Below are 20,348 nucleotides of genomic sequence, written 5' to 3'. Positions count from 1 at the left end.
TTCCGAAGTTTTTCTCTTTGAAAAACGGTCGACCGTTTGACTCCTTGCCATGACGCAGCTGCCTCATGAATGTCCACATCGGACAGCCTCTCCCAGCAACAACCCAATCATGCTGATTCCACTGGAAGAATTCCGTGAGTTAAATGATGAGTTAAATGATGAGATGTGTGACCCATTTTTCGTCACTGACCTCCCTCATCTTGTTAGGCCCCGAGGTATGATATCGCAAAAGTTGGAAATAACTGGTTTGACTTGCTGAATGCAGGAAACAGTCAAGGTCCTGAAGGGAGGTCGGACTAACAATGTAGTTGGTTTAACCCCAACCAAAGAAATCTTCGCGGAATACATTAGCCAGCCTGATCTCAACACCATCAAGGACGTTTTAAAAGACACCGAGTGCGATGAACATGTATTCTTCTGTAACGGCGAGTTCTACATCTGCAATTTCTGGAGTGACACTGGATGTTGTGCTTGAGCCGAAGGGAAATTCGCAAATTTGGAAACAGACAGACGAAGATAGTACGAAGGCGCGCTTATGGCTGATGGAGATTTGATATGCAGCATAGTGTTCCTGGCGGTCAAATGTGTCAGTGGTAAAGCTGGATGGTTCTGCCGTTTTCCAAACCTATATATCTGACTCGATCACTCTCAGGATGATAGGCAGGGGCCTTGTCTAAGGTAGCTGAAGAGTACAAGAAGCTGTTAGTCAAATCTTGAAATTCCATGGGTTGGTGTCACATGGGATGGTCGCCATCGAGAGTCAGATTCCCACAAAAAGCAGCAGTGGCAACAACAGTGATATAACCAGTGTATGCTCCGTGCATAAATCAGTAAAATACTGAACAATCCATGAGATCACTTGCGTCAGAAGAAGACGTAGAGAAGGCAGAATAGGCTCACAATAACCAGTCAACCATCCTCCCAAGGCACCTGTCCAGAAGCCCACCTATCTCCCCACATCAATCGTTTGTGGTAGACTTTCCTAAGCTCTCTAAATTCTCTAATGAATTCATCCACATCTGAGGCATCGTTACCCGAGGAAGGCAAAGGAGAGGATTGCACAAATGATGATGCGAGAGCCTCTGAAGCATCATCTTGTGCGGTAGTCGCATGACGAAGGCGAAGTAAAAGAAACTGAGGGTTGAACCGCTGAAAGAACATCAGATGCTAGCTTATATGCCACATTCGGTGACGTACTTGATAGACTTCTCGTTGTTCGCGCTCGAGATCCTTCCAGCGAGACTCCATAGACTTGGCGTTATCAAAGGCTTCTTTGGTTTCAGTCCGCAACTCATACAGACGGTCCTGCAGTGATAGATTTGTTCCTAAAGCGAGATATCTGGCGTGTTGCCTATCAAAGAATGATTAAAAGCTTACGAGCGATGGCTTCGTTTGCCATACCTAGCTCCGCCTGAGCTTGATATAACTCCTTGACCTGAGGCAAGGAATGGAATATGCTCTGGAAGTAAGCGGGATCATTGAGGATGTCTTCGAGATCTTCACGTCTGCGCAAGATGAGTGAACTGAAAATGCAGGCTCGTATGTGATACACACGTAAGGTGAGCTAGCTCGGGAAATTCATTCATCAAAGGTGTCGCAGCCATAAATGACGCGGGATAGTAAATCAATCAAGTTGTCATGTAAAGCAGCTTGAGAGTCCAACGTTCAGGAGGCTAGTGTGCCTTTTTTTCCTTTTCCAGTTTCCACGATGTCCATCGTCCTTCCTGGTGAACAAGTCCCTGCCCAGCATGTCAACCTCAAGCTTGGACCTGGCCTTCTTCAATTATCGAGCGAGACACAGCAACAAGCGAAGTCAGCTCCTGTTATTGCTACTCGCTCAGGTGTCCTCAACCACTCAGTTAATAAGAGCAAATGGTGGGTAGAGGGCAATTCAAGAAGAGTACGGCGCTCTACTCCATAGCGTGCAAGCTAGCCGTCTAATAACCACCTCCAGTATGTACCGGCGCCTCAGGAGAGTGTAATTGGCGTGATCACTGGACGGAGTGGTGAGGGCTGGCGCGTCGACATTGGATCTGCGCATCCTGCTTCACTGGATGGCTTAGCGTTTGAAGGGGCAACCAAAAGAAACAAGCCAAGTCTAAAGGTACTTCAACGTTCCTTTCAGCTCCAGTGTCAATGTATAGCTTCTTGATGTATCAATCAGGTTGGTTCGCTCATTTATGCTCGCGTTTCCTTGGCCCACAAAGATATGGAGCCCGAACTCGAGTGTTTCGACGCGCAAACTCACAAGGCAGATGGGTTTGGTGAGCTAAAGGATGGCTTTGTGCTTCAGTGCAGTTTGCAAATGAGCCGACTGTATGCTACATCCTTGCTGTTATTTTTCTCTTGTTCATTATATTTTCACCCAGATTACTTGACCCTAAACATTTTCTCCTGCCACTGCTTGGATCGCGTTTCCCTCTGGAAGCGGCAGTGGGAATGAATGGAAAAGTATGGATCAGCACGAAGGAGACAAAACATACGATTGCCATCGTGCGGCGTATTGAGGCAGTCGATCCAGACGGCGGCGGAATGGATGCAACTAATGTAAAGAAATTCCTTAGCAAATTGGATATATAATCGCTGTACATTCCCTCAGTTGTGAGAGATACCTGTGCACTGGTACAAGTAACGGTAGTAAAAGAAAGTTGTACAGCTGAAAAGACAGCGATGACACATACATATACCACAGTTTCTCTCAATTCAATCATCATCTGCTATCCTCGCACGTTTCGTTGGCCGCCTGCCTGTACCAATGCTCTGCGAGTCTTCGTCGCTGACAGTACCTGCGCTCCGTCGCATAGCGCGTTTACGTCGCTGATATTCTCTGTCACGGTTCTTTTTCTGCTGCGCAGCAGTTAACTCCTGCGTGCGTGGAGCCGGAGGTACGACAACAGTAGTTAGCCCTGGCGTAGTTTGAAGCCTCATATCGTCAGGTGCAGGTGTCGAATCTTCACCTTCTCCGAGAAGATCCAAGGACTGAGGAAGAAAAGCGAAGTACTCCAATGAAATATTTATCCGTATCTTGAATTAGTTGGACATACCTTCTGCCATGTTCCACTACTTGTTGAGAACCACCGGTCACCGTCCCCAATATCGTGTTTTCTACGCGCCGCAGCACCTTGTGTGGGCTTAAGATATCCGTCGAATCCATGGATGATGTTACCCGTAGTGGAGGTTTCAGCGAGATAAGACGTTTCTAGTGTATGTATCAGGACTTCAGTCTGTGCCTGTAGATTATATAGAGCAGGTTGAACAATTCAAGTCAATAAAGAGGGTCAACGTACTAGTTGTCTGTCCGCGGCCCTTTTCTTTTGAATCATCTTCACAAGTTCATCTTTCACCTTCTCGTATCGTGCCTTCTCCTCTGCGGTGGGAGGGTCTTTGCTCGCCATAGCAAGAATCCAATAGACTTAGAGATCAAGTGCCATCCAAACAGCTAATAACCCTCGAGTAAGTACTCAGGCTCAGCAACAAGGACGAAGGGGTACCACGTGTGCTTCGATTTCCCTTTTTGGGAGGAGTTACGCGTCGGCGAGCACCTCAATTCAGCACCGTCATCAATCTCTACCACCCGCTTCTCAATTCATATGTCCTCAGCTCCCCCCTCTGAACCTCCATCGGACCCTCCTGCAGGTGATAACGTGCAGAAGCCGGATACACCACAACAACCAGAAGCTTCCCCTTCGCCAGGTCAGGATGGCGTTGAAATGGACACAACGCCAGATCAACCCGCAGAAGAGACTTGGGATGACATTCCAGAGGAGATAAAGGCTTTGACGACAGATGAGATTTTGACCAGAATACGGCTGATTGATAATGATATCAAGGTGCGTCGTTTGCATCTTGCAATAATTTCTCAGAGTTCAAATCTAGAGTACTTTGTCCTGGTGATGCAGGTCATGAAGTCAGACACGCTACGATTACAACATGAGCAAACCGTAATGAAGGAGAAGATACGTGACAATGGGGAGAAAATTAAGCAAAATAAAGTCTTGCCGTATCTCGTTGGAAATGTGGTGGAGGTACGCACAACCAGGCTATATCCTCATATGCCGTCGTTCATCTGCCATAGGTATTGGACGTTGATCCTGAATCAGAGGAAGACGGAGCAAACCGCGACTTGGACTCAATGCGCAAGGGCAAATGTGCCGTTGTGAAGACGTCCACTCGACAAACTGTTTTCCTCCCTCTTATTGGTCTCGTACCTGCCGACCAGTTGAGACCTTCCGACCTTGTCGGTGTTAACAAAGACTCTTATTTGATCCTCGACAAACTTCCGACTGAATATGATTCACGCGTCAAGGCAATGGAGGTTGATGAACGTCCAACAGAAACCTACACTGATATTGGTGGCTTAGAGAAACAAATTGAAGAGCTGGTCGAAGCCATCGTTCTGCCGATGGAGCAGGCAGACAAGTTCAAGACCTTGGGCATAAAACCACCGAAAGGTTGTTTGATGTATGGGCCACCAGGTACGTATGCTTATTTACGTGCACACCATTGCTTATAACTTTGATAGGTACTGGGAAAACTCTTCTTGCCCGTGCATGCGCAGCACAAACAAAGGCTTGCTATCTCAAGCTTGCCGGTCCTTCACTCGTCCAGATGTTCATCGGTGATGGTGCTAAGCTTGTTCGCGACGCGTTCGAACTTGCCAAAGAGAAAGCACCTGCAATCATCTTCATCGATGAATTGGACGCTATTGGAACAAAGCGTTTCGACTCAGAAAAGAGTGGTGATCGTGAAGTGCAGCGAACGATGTTAGAATTGTTAAACCAGCTTGACGGTTTCTCGAGCGACCAGCGAATCAAGGTGATACTATTTACTATCGACTTGAGGTTCTTTACTCAGATTGTCCAGGTCATCGCAGCGACAAATCGAATCGACATCCTTGACCCCGCCCTTCTCCGTTCAGGTCGTTTAGATCGTAAAATCGAGTTCCCACTACCAAACGAGACCGCTCGCGCCCGTATCCTGGAAATTCACTCACGAAAGATGACTGTCAGCCCAGACGTGAACTTTGAAGAGTTGGCTCGTAGCACGGACGAGTTTAATGGTGCTCAGTTGAAAGCGACTTGTGTGGAGGCCGGTATGATCGCCCTGCGCGAGGGTGCTACCAAGCTCGGGCACGAACATTTCCTAAGCGGGATCGCTGAGGGTGAGTGGCTTGCTTTCGACGACTGTCTCCGATAACCTTCTAATTGTGTCGTGTAGTACAAAGCAAGAAGAAGAACAATTTGATGTACTTCGCATAAGTCGCCTTATCGATTCATTCCGTTGTGGTAGACTCGATTTTCGCACTCATATCTTCACCAATGCCACTATCATTTCCATCGCCAGCTTTGTGCTATGCTGAGGGGGTGCGAGTGCACCTTCTGTAATATTGTTGCTCTCGCCAGTTGCTTGACTGTGCAGCTACTAACATGATGTTTCCTTCCCGGACTCCTTGAGCTCGATGTCGTGTCACGCAGACTAAAATCCTTTCTCCGTTTTCCACACATGTACATCTTCGTGCGATCGTGCAGCTCTATCAAGAAAACCCAGCGCTGCCAACCCAATCCCCGTCCCAGCTTGTGATGGTATGCTTTATAAGGACCTTTGCAAGAGCCTGACTACCGGCAAAGCGACCGGGCGTGAAAGGTTGTTGCGGGTCTTGCACCTTGTAGAAAAAGTAATCACTCAATCAAACAATTATTTCAACGCCGCCTTGGTCACGACACGGTGATGACTGCAGTCATTGTCATAATGCAAACAGCTGTAACTCATTGACTGTTCCGTGTATTCATTGTTATTAAAATACGGCCAGGTAACGCATGGAGTATGATGATAAGTAAGGTAATTATGTTTCGAGAGTTCATCGCGGATATACCACTCGTACTGACATGGCTAGGCATCTATCTATTTCTTGCTTAATGCTTGCAGTTGGACATATTCGTAGTAGTCACCCTTCAGGGAAAGGAGCTCGTCGTGAGTACCAGCTTCGCTGACCCGGCCTTCCTTGATGAAGTATCTGCGAAGGAAGTATTAGTACAATTGTGTCTGGATTATCAATGATGACTTCTCACATGCAGTCAGCGTTCTGAATCGTCGAGAGACGATGAGCGATTGCTATCGTCGTGCGACCCTTTGCAGCTTGATCAAGAGCCGCCTGCACAACCTTCTCAGAATTCGAATCTAACGCTGAAGTGGCTTCGTCTAGCAGAAGAACCTTCGGGTTGCGAAGGAGGGCACGGGCTATTGCAATGCGCTCTGATTGTGGAGTAAGTACCTGAGAGAGAAGCCAAAAAATCATGGGTAACGTACGCTTTTGGCCGCCAGAAAGTTGCGACCCTTTCCCACCGACTTCAGTGTCAAAGCCACTGGTCATTATGTCAGTAACATATTCATTTAAACTGACAGCTGGAGACATACTTGGGAAGAGATTTGATGAAATCCAGAACATTGGCATTGCGGCAAACAGTCTCAATTTCCTCTTGAGTTACCTCAGACTCTGGCTTGATGGCACCTAGCAGGATGTTGAAGCGAATGGTGCCGGCGTAGAGTGTCTGGATGGTGAATGTGAGATTAGACATACTCCCCTCAGGATCCTATTTACTTACTGGTTCCTGCGACACAAGGGCAAGTTGCTTTCTGTACTCCTGAACGTTGAACTCATTGATGGGTTCGTCATCAAGCAGAACCTGGCCCGACAACGGATCATAGAATCGCTCAATCAACTGGATACTGCAGTACAGCATGAGAGCACTGGAAGGTCGAAAAAATTGGATGCTTACACTGTACTTTTACCGCATCCACTGGCACCAACCAAAGCGACATATGTACCTGGCTCGATTTTGAACGATAGGCCGCGGAGGACACGGATGCCAGGACGAGTGGGGTAACGGAAATGAACGTTTTCAAAGCGAATTTGGCCCCTGACGGTTTCTCCGGATGTACTCTTCCCTTCAGTCGACTCGGCATCAATCTCTGGGGTTGAATCGATGAGCTTGATGATTGCGGCACCAGCACCCTTGGCGGACGAGATATCTGGTACAAAGGCGAAAACATTGCCAGCCTGAATTGCTCCGAAGGTTGTGCTCTGATACGGCATGAGTCAATGAAAAGCTGGATGAGGTCTCTTCTCGACTTACCATGAGTGTAACGAAGAATCCCGTGACGGAAATTTCGAAATGTGAGACGAGGACTGCGCCGTACCAGAAAATCAATGAAATGACGAAGAAGGACATGGCTTGAGACAGGGAGAAAAAAAAGCTACTCCACAATGCCGTGCGATTCGATCTACGTAAGGGCTCTTCTAAGCTGGTGCTGTAAAGCTGTAGAAAGTCTTCTTCGCGCGTTAGCGATGCGACTGTGCGGATTGCTGAGGCAGCCTCGCATGCAAGCTGAGCTGATGACTCATGTGCTGCCTTATTCTGCTGGTCCTTCAAGACAACCACTCGCTGTGAATAAGTCAATACCTGCGAGTTCCGAAGCAAATATAATGTTATGTACCAAACGAATGTAGCCTGCAGAAATAAGCACTGGAATACATGCTGCATTTGGAACGTAAGTAGAAGTTCGATGATGTAGAAGAGATATCGCACCCATTCCGACCAAAGCTGGCTGCCATGCATAGCACAATCCAATCACCGACCCGGTGATCACTGTGACGAATGCTTGCACGATTCTGCTTAGGCATGAGAATTAAACCGCACCATAATGAGCGTCAACTTACGTTCCAAGAGTAACGCCGGCAAGGCCATTTACTTTTTGCGGATTGTCGCTCAGATTTGATGTCAGTGCACCAGTCTACAAGATCCTGTCATTGAGTGGGATGTCTATATTCCAGTGGGAGAACTTACGCTGTTCTCCTCCTTGTCGAAGTATTCAACTGCGAAGCATAAGGTTTGATAGAAGAAAAAAGTGTGTAATGCTCACCATCTTGACGAAGGATGGCCTTGAAGCAGATTGACCGTATTTTAGCCGTCAAAATTGCTGCGGAGGATGCAAAGTAAAAGTTTTGGAAGCCAATACTCATTGCAGACAAGATGGCAATGATGAAGAACCTATTTTGAGATTTAGTGGATAGAATCCGTATATGCGCATAAACACACCATAAGGCATTGCGATCACCATCATAGCGTCTCTCAGCGTTTGTCGGCGCAGAGAATCCAGTAATTGCGTGACCTACGAAGGATATGTCAGTACCCGACCTAGATACGCAAGGGTCAAAGGTTGCTCACCATACACGATACCAAATGCAGGATAAACAGCACCAGTACCTAGTCGTCTGGCATGTCAGAGTAATAACGAGGGACCCTTGAAGCAACATACACATTGCAAAGAAAGAACCAATTGCATAGCGGTACAGTCCTTCCCGATTAAGAGCTCCCATACGTTTGAACAAGTAGAACAAACTGTATTCGTCTTCGTTGATCTCGGTCTTCGCTTTCTCCTCGCTGTGTTTTTTTACGATATCGCTGGTTACCGAATGATTAGTGTATTTGCGATCGAGGGGAACCTCTTCCTGGATGGCCTTCTCCGTATCTTCTTCGCTACCGGCTGTCGTTGTGCTCTCAACCTTCTGTTCTTCACGCGACTCACGCAGCTTTTGTGCCTGGACGAGGCGTGCGTATGCGCCGTTCTCATCGGCCAATAGCTCATCATGGGTGCCCTGCTCCAGAACGAGGCCGTCTCCCATGACAAAGATCCTATCCGCATCTTTGATCGTTGAGAGTCGGTGAGCGACGGTGATAGTTGTACGCCCAGCGGCAGCCTTGTCCAATGCATCCTGAACAATGCCCTCGGATCGTGTATCAAGCGCACTGGTGGCCTCATCAAGAAGGAGAATGCGGGGATCGGAGACGATGGCACGAGCGATAGCTATACGCTGCTTCTGCCCACCTGATAACAAGAACCCACGTTCGCCGACCAGAGTGTCATATCCTTGCGGTAGCTTGGTAATGAAACCATCAGCATTTGACTTGATACACGCCTCTTGAATGAGTTTGAATTTCTCTTCTTCAGAGGCATTCTCGTATGGGGTGCCGATGAGGCCGTGCAAGACGTTGCCTTTGATTGTTGTCGCAAAGAGTGTAGGTTCCTGGGAAACTAGACCGATCTGAGATCGCAACCACTTTATGTTCAACTCCGGCAAATCAACACCGTCAAGCTTGACGGAGCCACTCGAGGGATCATAGAAACGCTCGATAAGTGAAACGATGGTCGACTTTCCAGAACCAGATGCCCCAACGAGTGCAGCGGTCTTACCAGCAGGGAAATTTATGCTGAGACTTTTGAGGATAGGGACGTCGGGGCGGGAGGGATAACTAAATTTAACATCCTCCAAAGTGATCTCGCCAATGACCTTTTCAGGTTTCAACCCTCCTGGATCAGCAGAGTCTATTGAGGGAGTACGCTCAATCGTAGCATATAGCTTGGCAGCAGCGCCACGTCCGTGGGTGATTGCTAAAATGAAACATGAGAAGGCGCAAAATACATAAAAGGAAACAAAACTCACCTTGCATCTCGGGTGCAAGAAGGGCCAAAGAGAACGAACCAATTAAGATAGCAAAGAAGACATTTACGACTTGGCCGGCGTTGGCTATATTTACAATATTAAAGATTCTTCTGTTACTCCAAGAATATGAGGACTTACCGAGCCCTTCATTAATGAGGGTAGTGCCAAAGTCGAAAGCGAGAGCATATGCGCTATAAATGACAAAGAAAAAGGAGGCCAGTCCTCCACCTTGCCAAATAGCACCCTTGGAGTTAGCAATGCGGGAACCATCGATGTGCTTATCATACAAAGATGATAGGAATTTCTGAGCTCCGAAAGCTTGCGCAGTTCTGACAGTGGCAATGACCTCCTCAGCAAGAGTTCCTCCCTCGGCGACATGGTTGAGAGACATTCTGTATTGAATCACATCAAGGGACCTTTGTTCGCCAGAGAAGAAACACTTACTGCATATACTTAGAGACAAATCTGTTCATGACAGCTCCGGTTATGGCGATGCATGGAAAAATCGACGTCAATGCCAATGCAAGGCGCCACGATCGAATATATGCGAGAACGAAACCGGTAACAAATGCGGCAAGGAAGCTCACGACGATAGCGACTTTTTCGGATATGCCTTGTTGTACCAAATCTATTTGTTATACGTCAACAAGGTAGAAAAAAAATCATGGGCTCATAACTCACGAGTATCAGTTTGGATGCGAGTGGCAACTTCTCCGGCTCCGACATCATCGAAGTAAGCAATTTCCTGACGGAGGACCGCCTGAAGATACCGTTCTCGCACTCTTTTCGCATTAACCTCGCCGGTATAAGTCCAAACAGTCATGTACACATATGTGCACACGAACATGCCGATGCCTGTATACATAGTTAATAGCAGTTTAATCTGAAGAGAACGAATTCACCAATGTATGTCAGATACGAGGCATCTAGTGCAGAACTCTTACGAAATCCTGCTGCAGCGGCGTCCATAATCTGTTGAGCTTGTGCAATGACAGCGGGATCGCCGCTCTGTAACGACGCGGTATAATTGTTCTCCGCCAAACTAAAATTGACAAAATCTTGGGTTAAATTACCGAATAGTAGACTCATGAGAGGCTGATAGACGATACGTAAATAGTGACATGATTTGAAATTGACGAGATTCACCTGAGCCGCACCAGCAGCAATTGCACAGACGACACCAATAATGTCAATTGTAATCTCGAATGAAGTAGAGAACCTGTTGATAGATCAGGTTGAGAGATAAGTTGAATGTAAAAGGACACACCGGAACAGCGAAAAAAAAGAGACAGGCTGAATGGTTTGCACTGGCTTAGCATCCACAACAGCATCGTCGTCATTTGGATCCTTTTTCTCGACCGCAATGGACGCATTATTATTCCCGGAGAAGAAATCGCGCTTCGACGATATTTGAGTGTCTTGAGAAGCAGGCCGTTTTTCGCCAGGCGTAGAGAAGTGATTGTCTGACATGATCTTGAGGAGACAACAGGAAGCGCTTAATGGTCTACTAGGGAAGGACCTAGTTGCACGGACCTGCTAAATTAGAGGGACCAGAGACCCTAGGTATAGTAGTACTCGGTTCGGAGTGGTGTGGCATTGTACTGTCTCGCGTTTCCAGATATATACCGTTTTACTGGCCCGGTTCACGTTAACATGGTTAGTCATCCAGTCGCGACTGACGGGCCTTGCTTCCGCGTCATATAGGGGACCTAGGGCTGCCGACACTAACACCCACGAGGTCTATTACTGTTTCCTTCCACGGTTCGTAACGCCCCTCTGCCTGCGCATTTCGAGTTATGGTAGTGCGAATACTTGTGTTATGCAGGTATGAATGCTAGCACTCCTCGGATGACTGTTCATTCCATGATTCATTTGGGTACCGGCCCCAAGATTCAATTTCAAATCAATACAAAGCTTATGTTATCCCGTCGGATTGTATCCCCTTTCCCACCCATGTCCAGAAATAATATTAGCCCTCGCGATAGGCACATCCCGCTGTCTGCGCAGCTGGTCACTTTTTTTACAGACTCCAACATCTAGCCTGAGTACCCTTAAGACTCGAGGATCGCTATGAAATATGACTCGGCATACTCATTCAATCGGAGGTTAGCGTTAATGTTGACCAGTCGACCGATAATGATCATGCATGCAATCAGACACTTGATGCATCACGACTCGGAGGCTTCTCAGGGCTTTTCATGCGTAAGTAACGTCGGTTGCTGTTGATTACCCGTACAACTGATATTGGTAACTGGGCAGCGGCAAACCCATCTCGGCTTGAAGATCTGATATTGTAAATTTGGCGTTCTCGAGGACCAATGATATATCTTCCCTCGTGCTGGATCTTATGTTAACGTTATCATGTCAGGATCGCTTTCAGATGAGTCACTTATCTTGGGCCATGAGAGCATACCGATTGCTGGTGTCAAAAGGTATTTCTTCGTTTGGTATTATCGTGGATGTTTATTCAGGTATGTACTTTGTTTGGTTTCTTCTCTTTATGCTAACCAGTTCTCATCTTCGCCGTTCAGCAAATCGATGGGTCGCTTGTGGACACTTTTCAGCATCGAAGGAATTCGCCGCCCATCTCCGCTGTTAAAGACCGGTATCTATTCTAAAGCAGTGGGCTTTTGAAATACACTCATTATTTTTAAGTTCATACAGCATTAACTCATGTTGACCTACAGATGGAAAATTTGACCGAGTCACTCGGCCACTGAGTGGCGCCACTCACAGCTATGTACAGTCCCCAGAAGCAGAAGGAATTAAACCGCTTTTAGTATATTTCCGGCCACCAAGCATTGTCCGACTTCGCTCAGCTTACAAGTTGTGATAACGCATCGTAGCCCCATAACATCACTTGCCACGCCCCAGTTCGCGAAGCGAACTCCGTTTTTTTTTTGAAATTTGCGGACATACAAGCAAGCTTCGGACCCGCCTGCATTGACCTCATTAATATAATTTCCGGCACCTATTGGTTTTCCTACCCCATTGCCAACCGGAACTAACCCACAAAACAACATTGCATCCTGCTTTAGAAATTACTTAGGAGACACTGCGAAGGGTTGCCTTATTTAGTTTCATCGTTGTTCAGAAATTAGCCTCAATTTCATCTGGAGTCAAAGTCCATGTTAATTTCCAAGCAACGGATAATCGTACTACCTTGTACTACTTTTGCCAAAGGACCAGGTTATGGTTGACCAGTATTCAAATCTCAAAAGTACCGGTGGAGTTTCATCCTCTCTCCATGGGCTGATCCAGCCACAACATGAGTCCACCACCACCACTGTATGGAAAGCAGGAAACAGGGACGGGGATATCCTCGGGTTGTTCCCGGCCACTCCGAAAACACGTTCCAAACTGCCCCCAAAAGTGAGAGGTGGCGAAGACTTGCAGTTGCAGCACATAGGTCCGAATCGCCGCATCAGACACTTCCCTGCCTCCTTGCATTTGTGTTATTGGTCACGTAAAATTTTAATGCTATGTAAGCTTGTGTAAGTGCTCGGCATTCTGCACTATCTGAGACCTCGCACCAACGATGGTTAGGTCTTGCTGTAAGTGACCTTCCGTTGGAAGGGATCTAGTTTTTCAATTTTTAGTCCCGTCGACATGCGTTGGGTTTTCCAACGGGATGGACTCGGAGGCACAGCAATGGAGGCACAGCAATCACCATTGGGGGAATACTTGCCCGCTTTCTCGGCGTCGAAGAAAAGCTGAGGGCTTGTTAAATTTCCCACTGGGAGTCTATCTGCCGAAGTCTTGCGCGTGCTCATCCCTATTGGCTAAAGAGGTCTCTGGAGAAATTGACAGTCTCCTATTCATAGGGGAATGCGATTGATCAATGATCCCATAACTTTTGAAGTGTGAGCCTCAGGAGCCAATCGGAAGTCGCACATACATATTAATCACATTTGAGACTTTGATGTGAGACATCATCAGCTTCACCATTCGTGGGTTCCGGAGGCGTCGGTGTGACTCGATAAGCATAGACTCGTAAGTAGTACTAGCGCCGCTGTGCTTATCGATACTGTGCAAGGCGGCGTTGTAATATTTTGGGGGTTCAGGCTGATTTAAGTTGGCTTGCGATGCTGGCCAGTCCTGCAAAATAAGGAAGACGACGGTTCGTTCTAATAAAAAGTTCGTGAGGACTCTGCGCGGATAAAAATAATTAGCAATAACGCTACTTAAAATCCCCCGTCGACTCCAGGAAGCCTTCTGAATTGACATCATAATCATTTGCCATGTGCTACAGTCGTTGACCAGTACTCACTGATGATCCAAGACATCGTGGAGGAGGTGTTGGTGTCTTTCGGAAATTTCCGGCCAGTGTGCCGTCTTACATCATCTCCCGCCGTCGTGCCCGCCTCTCGTCAGCCAGCGAGCACATCAGCGACGATAGCCAACACTCAAGACGTGGGTCTGTTCCTACCATCTAGTATTCCGAGTCCACCGACAACAACTGAACCGTGTCCACCACTTGACCAGCCAACGGATGTTGGCGCCCTCTATGACGCCTTACAAACACACCACGAGCTTGCACAGATGCTCGCGGTCGCTTCTCAACCTTATCGCTTCATTCGTCGTACACACTTATTCAAGGACGACATCTGCTTGCTGCAGCCTCGCACAGTGCCTTTGAGCATCGCTCCTGACTTGCTATCACCAGTCATCATTATTCATAACATTTCTCGCTCAGTCGTTCGCTATATCATCCGAAGCAGTGCATTATGATCTATGGGCTGTCTTTCAACATCTTTCCTGGACATTGCCTGCGAGGAGATGCGCTCCGTTCTCTGGGCCTAGTTCGACGTTCCCGCTGCGGCTAAATGAGACTGCTTGCCAATGCAAGCATATCGGGCATACACAACGGATCTCTCGGGATCGTTGGCACCGCTGGCTTCGAAGTTCGAAAGCAGCATTCATCCTCTCGCTTGATTCAATGTGGACGTAGAATGCCAGAAAAGTAGAAAGTATTGATTCGGGGGAAACAGTAGAAGCCAGAAAGCGGAAGATGCAAAGACGAAGCTTTAGTCCAGAGACCTACCAGTGCCTCATAACTCAGGCACTAATTCAAACTGCAACGAAACAAAGCGACTCGACTGCCGTTATATATATCTATTTACATTTATGCAATATATAAGCACGAGATGCCGCCGGCATCGGGTGTGATTGCGTCCTTGCAATGTCTACCCGGAGGATGGAACCTCTCGGAAAAATAGGATTGGTCGGAAACGCGCGTGTGCGCGTCGTCGCACTGCATTAATATTGTTGTTTCCTCAAAGTCCAACTTCTCAATACATTCGAAAGCCACTGCATCCTCCGCATTGCATACAAACCATTCGTTATGGACAGTGAATCGAAAACAGTTCCTCTGCGACCCACATGCAATTGCATGTAATGGATGTCGTACTCGACCTCCGGACTGATCTCTTCGCTCATGATAGATTGTGCACAGCGTTGTCGAGAGTGACAGCGCGAAAAGACGGTGTCTATTTGCAGACGATGCTAATATAGCTATTTCCTGGGTTGTTATACGATCGATGGACATGTATCATGCATCAGCGAGGTCCGGGAGTAGCGAGGTCTGGGAGTCGCAGAAGGCCAGTTTTGCGCCAACCAGCCGCGTGCCTTTCTGCTTGCCTGTAGCCCCAGGGTGAGGGTCAGGCGGGTCTTCCTCGACGTCAAAGGTCACTCCTGGCCTCGGTCGATTTTTCTTCCTCTTCTGCTCAACCTCTTGTCAATCCCACCACTGACTGGCTGCCACCACAGAATCGCGCGAAGGCGGCGGCATCATAGGCGGAAGAGGCTGAACTTGATTGACGGTAGAGTGAGCCGGGAGTGTGAACCATGATGAGACTCGACATCCGACAACAAGAAAATCATATGTACCGTTGTGTTTCCACCACATACGCGCGTCGAGAGATGATCCAGACGTAGTGCGATTTCTCTTGCTAGTCAGGAAACTAAATGAGGAGAACGCATTGGACGGACGCTGCTTGCGGTCACGAGGAGGATGCGTAGATGAAGTGGTAATCTCAGGGGCTCTGTCCTTTGATGCCTTCGGTTGAACCGACGCTGATGAGGGCAGAACAGTAGTAGTCTGAGCAGGAGGTGCGGGATCCACTGCCTTATCCTTTAATTACTTAGGCGAAGAAGACGACTTAGAGTGTTGCATGGATGGTGCTGCAATCGCCGGAGACTTGTGCTGCATCATAGATAGCTTTAGAGATCGAGCAACAGGACTCTCGAGAGGCTTAGAAGAGCCAGACCCCGACATGGTGCTAAATAACCCTCCAAGGAAACCACCCGGCTTCTTCTTCGACTCCTTAGATGCTGTTGACACCTGCCTCTGCCTCATCGGGGGCGCAGTTACTTGGTGTAGTGAGGCGAAATTCGTCTGCAATGTTTACGACGTCTTAGATATTGAAGGTGCAATAGAGGAAGGCGTCATCAGCTTCTCGAATTCATGGAAGAAATTACGACTCATAGCTGGTGGCAGGTGAGATCGAGACGGAGCAGGCGTAGATGGATGTCCTGAGACTGCAACACGGGCAGCCCACGAAGGTTCAGCTGTCTTTGAGGACGAAACAAAACGTTTCCTTGCGGTGAACTGGGGAAAAACTGTGTTGACGTAGTGACTAGGGGCTGGGGGTTTTTACGAGGGGAAGGAGGACGTGCGTTGACATTAGATGTGGAAACGGGCTGTGGAGTGGGCAATGATACAGTTCGATGATAGGATACGTCGAATGCGAGGGTTTTGGTTGCTGGTTGGCGCTCGCTGGGTAGCGTGACGGTGAGATGCAGTAAGGTAAAAGTCAGCAACGCCGAACCCCTGAGTGTTCAACGTCCTTGAGGACAAATGCGGCACAAAACGACAGCAATAACCAGCGTAGAGAAGCGGCAGCCCCAACGAAGAAAAAACGGCACTGAAGACATAGGAACATTGACTTTATAAGGAATAACCGATGCTGAACAAAGCTGGTGGGGGGATAAAAAGATTTGAAAACGTGAGAGGGTGTCGGCCCGTTGGCTTACCTGAATTCCCATAATCAGCATAAGTGCTGCCCGCGATAATGAAGCCTGAGCTTTCATTATCACTGCCTTTTGGCGTAACTATAAAAGGACGGTAGTCTTAACAACTTACATATAATGAACACGGGGCCCGGGGCATACCCCAACCACAAGAATGACAGAAAACCCGATCATCAAAACAAAACTCCTCTGGCGCCTCGGGGAAGAGATACGATGAATGGATGTTTCCCCTTTACCTATCATCCTGAGAGTGAGTCACGATGGGTCAGGGATAGGTCTATGTATGTAGATGGCGTTACCACTGACACTCACTGTCCGAACCCATGTCAGAAAACACTACCTCCTTTAGGCGCAACTTCATCAATATCTTCGTCTATCTGCTCCCACAGCGCCGCCTTTTCCTTCGGCTCGAGTATCAAAATATCCCATCACTTAGGCAATTGCAAACGTAAAACTCTCCCTTGCAAGAAAGCATGTAATCTTGGGAATTGGGATGTCGCAAAATGTCCTCAATGGTGTCAGGGTCCGGCTCGTTGATGTAGTCCGAGAGGATTTGTTTGATCGCAGGACCATAAAGCTTGTCGGTCCAGCCTCCTCTGGGAACCGTGAGTGCCTCCTGCATTCAATAAGTCGGAAATTTATTCACAACATCTGCAAAGTCTTACCCCAGGGCGAGAATCTCCCTATAGAGGGCAAGGAAGGTCAGCGACGAAATGAGTTACACGCCCTAACCTGGTTGAGTGTGGAGTTCATGGAATCTTTCGGCTTGCCAGTTGGGTCCGTGGGTGCAAGTTCCGTTCGTGGAAGTCAGTTCAGGGTAAATTTCGTCGTGCGATGGTGCAAAGTCCTACCTCGGAAGTAGAATCTCCCTATTGAGGCGATGGAGGTCAGTGACGGAATATTGACGTACAATAGTAGTATTGCTTGAGGTGTTAACGGCAGTTCACGGAACAAATCCAGCTCACCACCAGGAGGTCAGCTGCAGCAATATAATATCATCTACAATGAATTCTTCGAGCTTAGCTGCGGCTTGGCTTTCGTTGAACTTAACACCCCCGTTAAGTTGTTCCTCCAACCGAGCGAAGTAAAGGGTGTTGTTAGCCCCAAGGGTTGTAGTGGGCTGCCTCAAAGAAGGGATGAAAGACTGATAAGACAGATTTCAACATCAGGGCACAGGAATATCTTGTGCTGGGCTTGAGCGTCATTCATAAAAAGTACTGCCTCCGTTGGGGGTCACAGCAACATACAGCAACATATGCGAAGAATGTTCCTCGGGATACTAAATCAGCGTGATAGTGGGATTATGGCATCTTCTCACCGGCTGAACCACTAAATACATAATGCGCAATTCAGAATCGGCTCAGACCAAATGAAAACACTATGAGTCCTGGAGGGATGTATTAATATCAGTGATTCATTGGGGACTATTTCTTCGTTCTCTCTCTGACCCATCCAGACATCAAAGTCTCTCATGCAACTTCAGGATAATCTTGCATCATGCGCCTGAGTTCTGTTTCCGGAATCCTCTTCTCAAACTCAAATTCGCACGGCCGGATATCTGGCATCGACTCGCCCATAAACCCCATGTCCTCTAATGGCTTCGTAGGATCCAGAGTGAGCTTGAAGGCCCAAAGAACAAGAAGAGCAGTTATGAATACCGATCTGTACCAAAAGAGATAACCGTAACAACCGAAGTGAGTTTGGAAGACCACGCGCGTGCAAAATACCTTTACCTGCTCGCGACATGTTGGCCAGGGCATACGCTGAAAGGAATGTCATTTCCAAAAAAAAACGAATATTTGAAAGACGGTGCTGACCGACGACCAAACCCGAAGACAAACAATTTTATATCGTCTCTCAGGCTACTTTGGCCATCAATCCAGCGCTGAGGTTTGAACGCGTCAGGTTCCGGGAAGACATCTGGATCTCGACAGATGGACCTAAGGCAGTGGCCATTAGATCCTTGGCATCTTGAAGCACAATGCTCACCAAACGTTGCCGTATACCGTGGTCCCAGCTGGAATACAATAGGTTTTCTGATGGGCAAAATCATCATTCGCGCGATAAGTCGTTCAAAGATCACTTTCCCAAATCACGTCTTTAATTGTTTGGTGAGCCAATCCTGCAGTGTGAATATTGTGACACCTGGGTACAAAACAAAAGCGAAAACGCCCACCATCGGGAACCAGAGGTCTCCATCTCAAAGCCTCAGAGATGAATGCTTGCAGGCGAGGAAGGGATTTTTGGTCGGCGAAAGTCGGTGCTTTAGTGAAGAACTTATTGAAACCATAGCGCTGCGATAGGGAATCAAGCTACCTCGGTGCCATCCGATGACCGCGTCGAGCTCGGCCTGAACTTTAGCTTGCTCCTCAGGGAAACATGCGGCTGCCATGAGCACCGTGCACATGGTGTTAGAGGTCTTTTGCTTGTTTTCAGCCACATGTCTTTGAAGGCAAGGTAACACCCTACCGTTTGTGATCCAGCTTTCAGAAAGCTACCAGCAAGAAAGGCTATCTCAGTCTCTGTGAAACCGTAGATATGGCTATTTTCTAGCATATATTTCGTGAACGAAGGACCGATGTCCTCGTTATTATGCTGTGCAACGACTCAGTCACGAAGTAAAGATTGAAAGAGAAATATATACCATCTGCTCTTTCACGCGGTTCACTTCACTGGTGTGAAGTTTCTTGCTCCTTTCAAATCTCAGCTTCAAGTCCCGGCCATACCAAGGAAGATATTTGAGCCATGGGATTGAATCCACCAGGTAAGCGTCATGGCGTTGAACTGCACGACTCGTCTTAATGAGTTGATTAACTTCAACGATTTCGGGATCAGTCGCAGACGTGGGTGTTCTTCCCGTACGCAACTTTCATAATTGTCGTTGCAGCATAACTTTAAAGCACCCGTAAGCACAGTACTACTGATAATATCATGACCAACAACCCTTACGTTACCACATGGCGCTGGAAGTTATATGGATCATCGAGAATGCCAACAACTATGTTTTTCGCGTGCGACATTTGCAGGGGCTGATAGGCCTTAGCTGCTTTGGACCGGAGATAAGAATGAAGTGTTCTGCAAGACGTTGAAAAGTAGGATAGATGAGGGGAAGTATCGTGGACTACTAACCTACGCATCCGATATAACCTGTTTCCAGAGGGTGCATTTGCGAAGCCCATTCCGCCGCTAGATATCCCCGCAGAAATCATGGGAGGACGACCGGCTACCAATTTGCCCTGACATTCCATAATATCCACAGCAGCCTGCAAAAGAACGTTGTTGAGTATGGATATGACAACGCAGCGTGGAGACAGACTTTGTAACGCCCGATGTAAACAATCTTCTCAAATCTTGATCGAATAGTGATCACAGGACCGTACTCGTTAATCCATCCCGCCACGATAAGAAATGGTCTTGTGATATGACACACTTAGCATTCAAAAGTTAAGGATTCGAATGCGAATTCTTACTTGCGACGTGGAAGGAAGTGCCCCCCAAATCTCCAAGTGGGAGGGGAAGGCGGGAGAGGAAGGTTGCTTGCCGATTTAAAACGGTAGGCCCGAGCAAATAATCTTATAACACCAAGACAAGCCACAGCACTGAGGAGGAGCCGCGTCGTCAGATATGCGCAGGTCAGGAAGTTGTAGTGGGATGAGCGCAAAGAAGGATTGGAGGGAACTCATCATAAGTCACAGCGCATCCACACAACTCACCTCAGGCTACACCCGGATATGAAGTAATGCTCGCATGCGAGGCCACGGCCTTCATATAGCCTCATATAACCAAGAGAAGTTGTTGAGCTCTAGAGATCCGG

At 47.7% G+C, this 20,348-nt stretch overlaps 9 protein-coding genes across 9 annotated transcripts; 3 read left to right on the top strand and 6 right to left on the bottom strand.

Moving 5' to 3' along the window:
- Positions 1-523: 523 nt before the first annotated feature.
- Positions 524-1,906, bottom strand: BJ212DRAFT_828767 (uncharacterized protein). The gene is made up of 6 exons (XM_041344157.1): positions 1,555-1,906; positions 1,378-1,505; positions 1,198-1,325; positions 901-1,149; positions 626-838; positions 524-571 (listed from the first exon to the last, which is right to left on the bottom strand). The coding sequence occupies exons 1-4, from the start codon at positions 1,602-1,604 to the stop codon at positions 910-912; spliced, it is 546 nt and encodes a 181-aa protein (XP_041197214.1). The 5' UTR covers positions 1,605-1,906; the 3' UTR covers positions 524-571; positions 626-838; positions 901-909.
- Positions 1,709-2,580, top strand: BJ212DRAFT_1263150 (uncharacterized protein; the record flags this gene model as incomplete). Its single annotated transcript, XM_041330322.1, has 4 exons — positions 1,709-1,900; positions 1,955-2,104; positions 2,165-2,316; positions 2,370-2,580. The coding sequence occupies 4 exons, from the start codon at positions 1,709-1,711 to the stop codon at positions 2,578-2,580; spliced, it is 705 nt and encodes a 234-aa protein (XP_041197213.1).
- A 123-nt stretch (positions 2,581-2,703) lies between these two features.
- BJ212DRAFT_1263015 (NuA4-domain-containing protein) lies at positions 2,704-3,395 on the bottom strand (the record flags this gene model as incomplete). The annotated part of the gene is made up of 3 exons (XM_041330313.1): positions 2,704-2,979; positions 3,045-3,230; positions 3,288-3,395. 3 exons carry the CDS (start codon positions 3,393-3,395, stop codon positions 2,704-2,706), a joined length of 570 nt encoding a protein of 189 aa, XP_041197212.1.
- Positions 3,396-3,710: 315 nt separating this feature from the next.
- On the top strand, positions 3,711-5,258 carry BJ212DRAFT_1263185 (26S proteasome subunit P45; the record flags this gene model as incomplete). Its single annotated transcript, XM_041330325.1, has 6 exons — positions 3,711-3,830; positions 3,900-4,025; positions 4,076-4,475; positions 4,523-4,815; positions 4,864-5,161; positions 5,218-5,258. 6 exons carry the CDS (start codon positions 3,711-3,713, stop codon positions 5,256-5,258), a joined length of 1,278 nt encoding a protein of 425 aa, XP_041197211.1.
- A 475-nt stretch (positions 5,259-5,733) lies between these two features.
- Positions 5,734-11,123, bottom strand: BJ212DRAFT_1330480 (P-loop containing nucleoside triphosphate hydrolase protein). The gene is made up of 23 exons (XM_041334730.1): positions 11,036-11,123; positions 10,770-10,975; positions 10,649-10,721; positions 10,405-10,597; positions 10,184-10,357; positions 9,947-10,130; positions 9,641-9,894; positions 9,503-9,586; positions 8,317-9,450; positions 8,226-8,264; positions 8,097-8,169; positions 7,921-8,048; positions 7,845-7,873; positions 7,718-7,791; positions 7,587-7,669; positions 7,495-7,535; positions 7,134-7,442; positions 6,777-7,081; positions 6,603-6,726; positions 6,415-6,548; positions 6,307-6,362; positions 6,069-6,252; positions 5,734-6,013 (listed from the first exon to the last, which is right to left on the bottom strand). The coding sequence occupies exons 2-23, from the start codon at positions 10,970-10,972 to the stop codon at positions 5,902-5,904; spliced, it is 3,990 nt and encodes a 1,329-aa protein (XP_041197210.1). The 5' UTR covers positions 10,973-10,975; positions 11,036-11,123; the 3' UTR covers positions 5,734-5,901.
- Positions 11,124-13,044: 1,921 nt separating this feature from the next.
- BJ212DRAFT_1585471 (uncharacterized protein) lies at positions 13,045-13,859 on the bottom strand (the record flags this gene model as incomplete). Its single annotated transcript, XM_041342365.1, has 3 exons — positions 13,687-13,859; positions 13,448-13,629; positions 13,045-13,284 (listed from the first exon to the last, which is right to left on the bottom strand). The coding sequence occupies exons 1-3, from the start codon at positions 13,736-13,738 to the stop codon at positions 13,045-13,047; spliced, it is 474 nt and encodes a 157-aa protein (XP_041197209.1). The 5' UTR covers positions 13,739-13,859.
- On the top strand, positions 13,775-14,233 carry BJ212DRAFT_1477209 (uncharacterized protein; the record flags this gene model as incomplete). Its single annotated transcript, XM_041339513.1, has 1 exon — positions 13,775-14,233. One exon carries the CDS (start codon positions 13,775-13,777, stop codon positions 14,231-14,233), a length of 459 nt encoding a protein of 152 aa, XP_041197208.1.
- An 820-nt stretch (positions 14,234-15,053) lies between these two features.
- Positions 15,054-17,287, bottom strand: BJ212DRAFT_1477208 (uncharacterized protein; the record flags this gene model as incomplete). Its single annotated transcript, XM_041339512.1, has 5 exons — positions 15,054-15,196; positions 15,257-15,635; positions 16,983-17,150; positions 17,200-17,217; positions 17,267-17,287. The coding sequence occupies 5 exons, from the start codon at positions 17,285-17,287 to the stop codon at positions 15,054-15,056; spliced, it is 729 nt and encodes a 242-aa protein (XP_041197207.1).
- A 716-nt stretch (positions 17,288-18,003) lies between these two features.
- On the bottom strand, positions 18,004-20,217 carry BJ212DRAFT_1445011 (cytochrome P450; the record flags this gene model as incomplete). Its single annotated transcript, XM_041338044.1, has 15 exons — positions 18,004-18,196; positions 18,268-18,297; positions 18,352-18,474; positions 18,524-18,570; positions 18,631-18,656; positions 18,711-18,797; positions 18,851-18,953; positions 19,004-19,129; positions 19,179-19,331; positions 19,378-19,426; positions 19,484-19,609; positions 19,664-19,797; positions 19,851-19,947; positions 20,005-20,070; positions 20,117-20,217. 15 exons carry the CDS (start codon positions 20,215-20,217, stop codon positions 18,004-18,006), a joined length of 1,461 nt encoding a protein of 486 aa, XP_041197206.1.
- Between the last annotated feature and the right edge of the window lie 131 nt (positions 20,218-20,348).

The sequence above is a fragment of the Suillus subaureus genome, assembly GCF_016647635.1.
Source record: "Suillus subaureus strain MN1 chromosome Unknown BJ212scaffold_5, whole genome shotgun sequence".
Lineage (NCBI taxonomy): Eukaryota > Fungi > Basidiomycota > Agaricomycetes > Boletales > Suillaceae > Suillus > Suillus subaureus.
The sequence above is the reverse complement of the archived record's forward strand: the minus strand, read 5'-3'. Positions and strand labels throughout refer to the sequence as shown.

What these genes read in the sequence shown, in the direction of transcription:
- BJ212DRAFT_828767 (XM_041344157.1), bottom strand. Translation starts at nt 1,604, where the DNA reads ATGGCTGCGACACCTTTGATGAATGAATTTCCCGAGCTAGCTCACCTT. An exon ending in GGCAAACGAAGCCATCGCTC is followed by an intron (nt 1,326 to 1,377) that starts GTAAGCTTTTAA and finishes ATCTCGCTTTAG; the next exon opens with GAACAAATCTATCACTGCAG. An exon ending in AACAACGAGAAGTCTATCAA is followed by an intron (nt 1,150 to 1,197) that starts GTACGTCACCGA and finishes ATGTTCTTTCAG; the next exon opens with CGGTTCAACCCTCAGTTTCT.
- BJ212DRAFT_1330480 (XM_041334730.1), bottom strand. Translation starts at nt 10,972, where the DNA reads ATGTCAGACAATCACTTCTCTACGCCTGGCGAAAAACGGCCTGCTTCT. An exon ending in TTTGTCTCTAAGTATATGCA is followed by an intron (nt 9,895 to 9,946) that starts GTAAGTGTTTCT and finishes GATTCAATACAG; the next exon opens with AATGTCTCTCAACCATGTCG. An exon ending in CCTCATTAATGAAGGGCTCG is followed by an intron (nt 9,587 to 9,640) that starts GTAAGTCCTCAT and finishes TTGTAAATATAG; the next exon opens with CCAACGCCGGCCAAGTCGTA.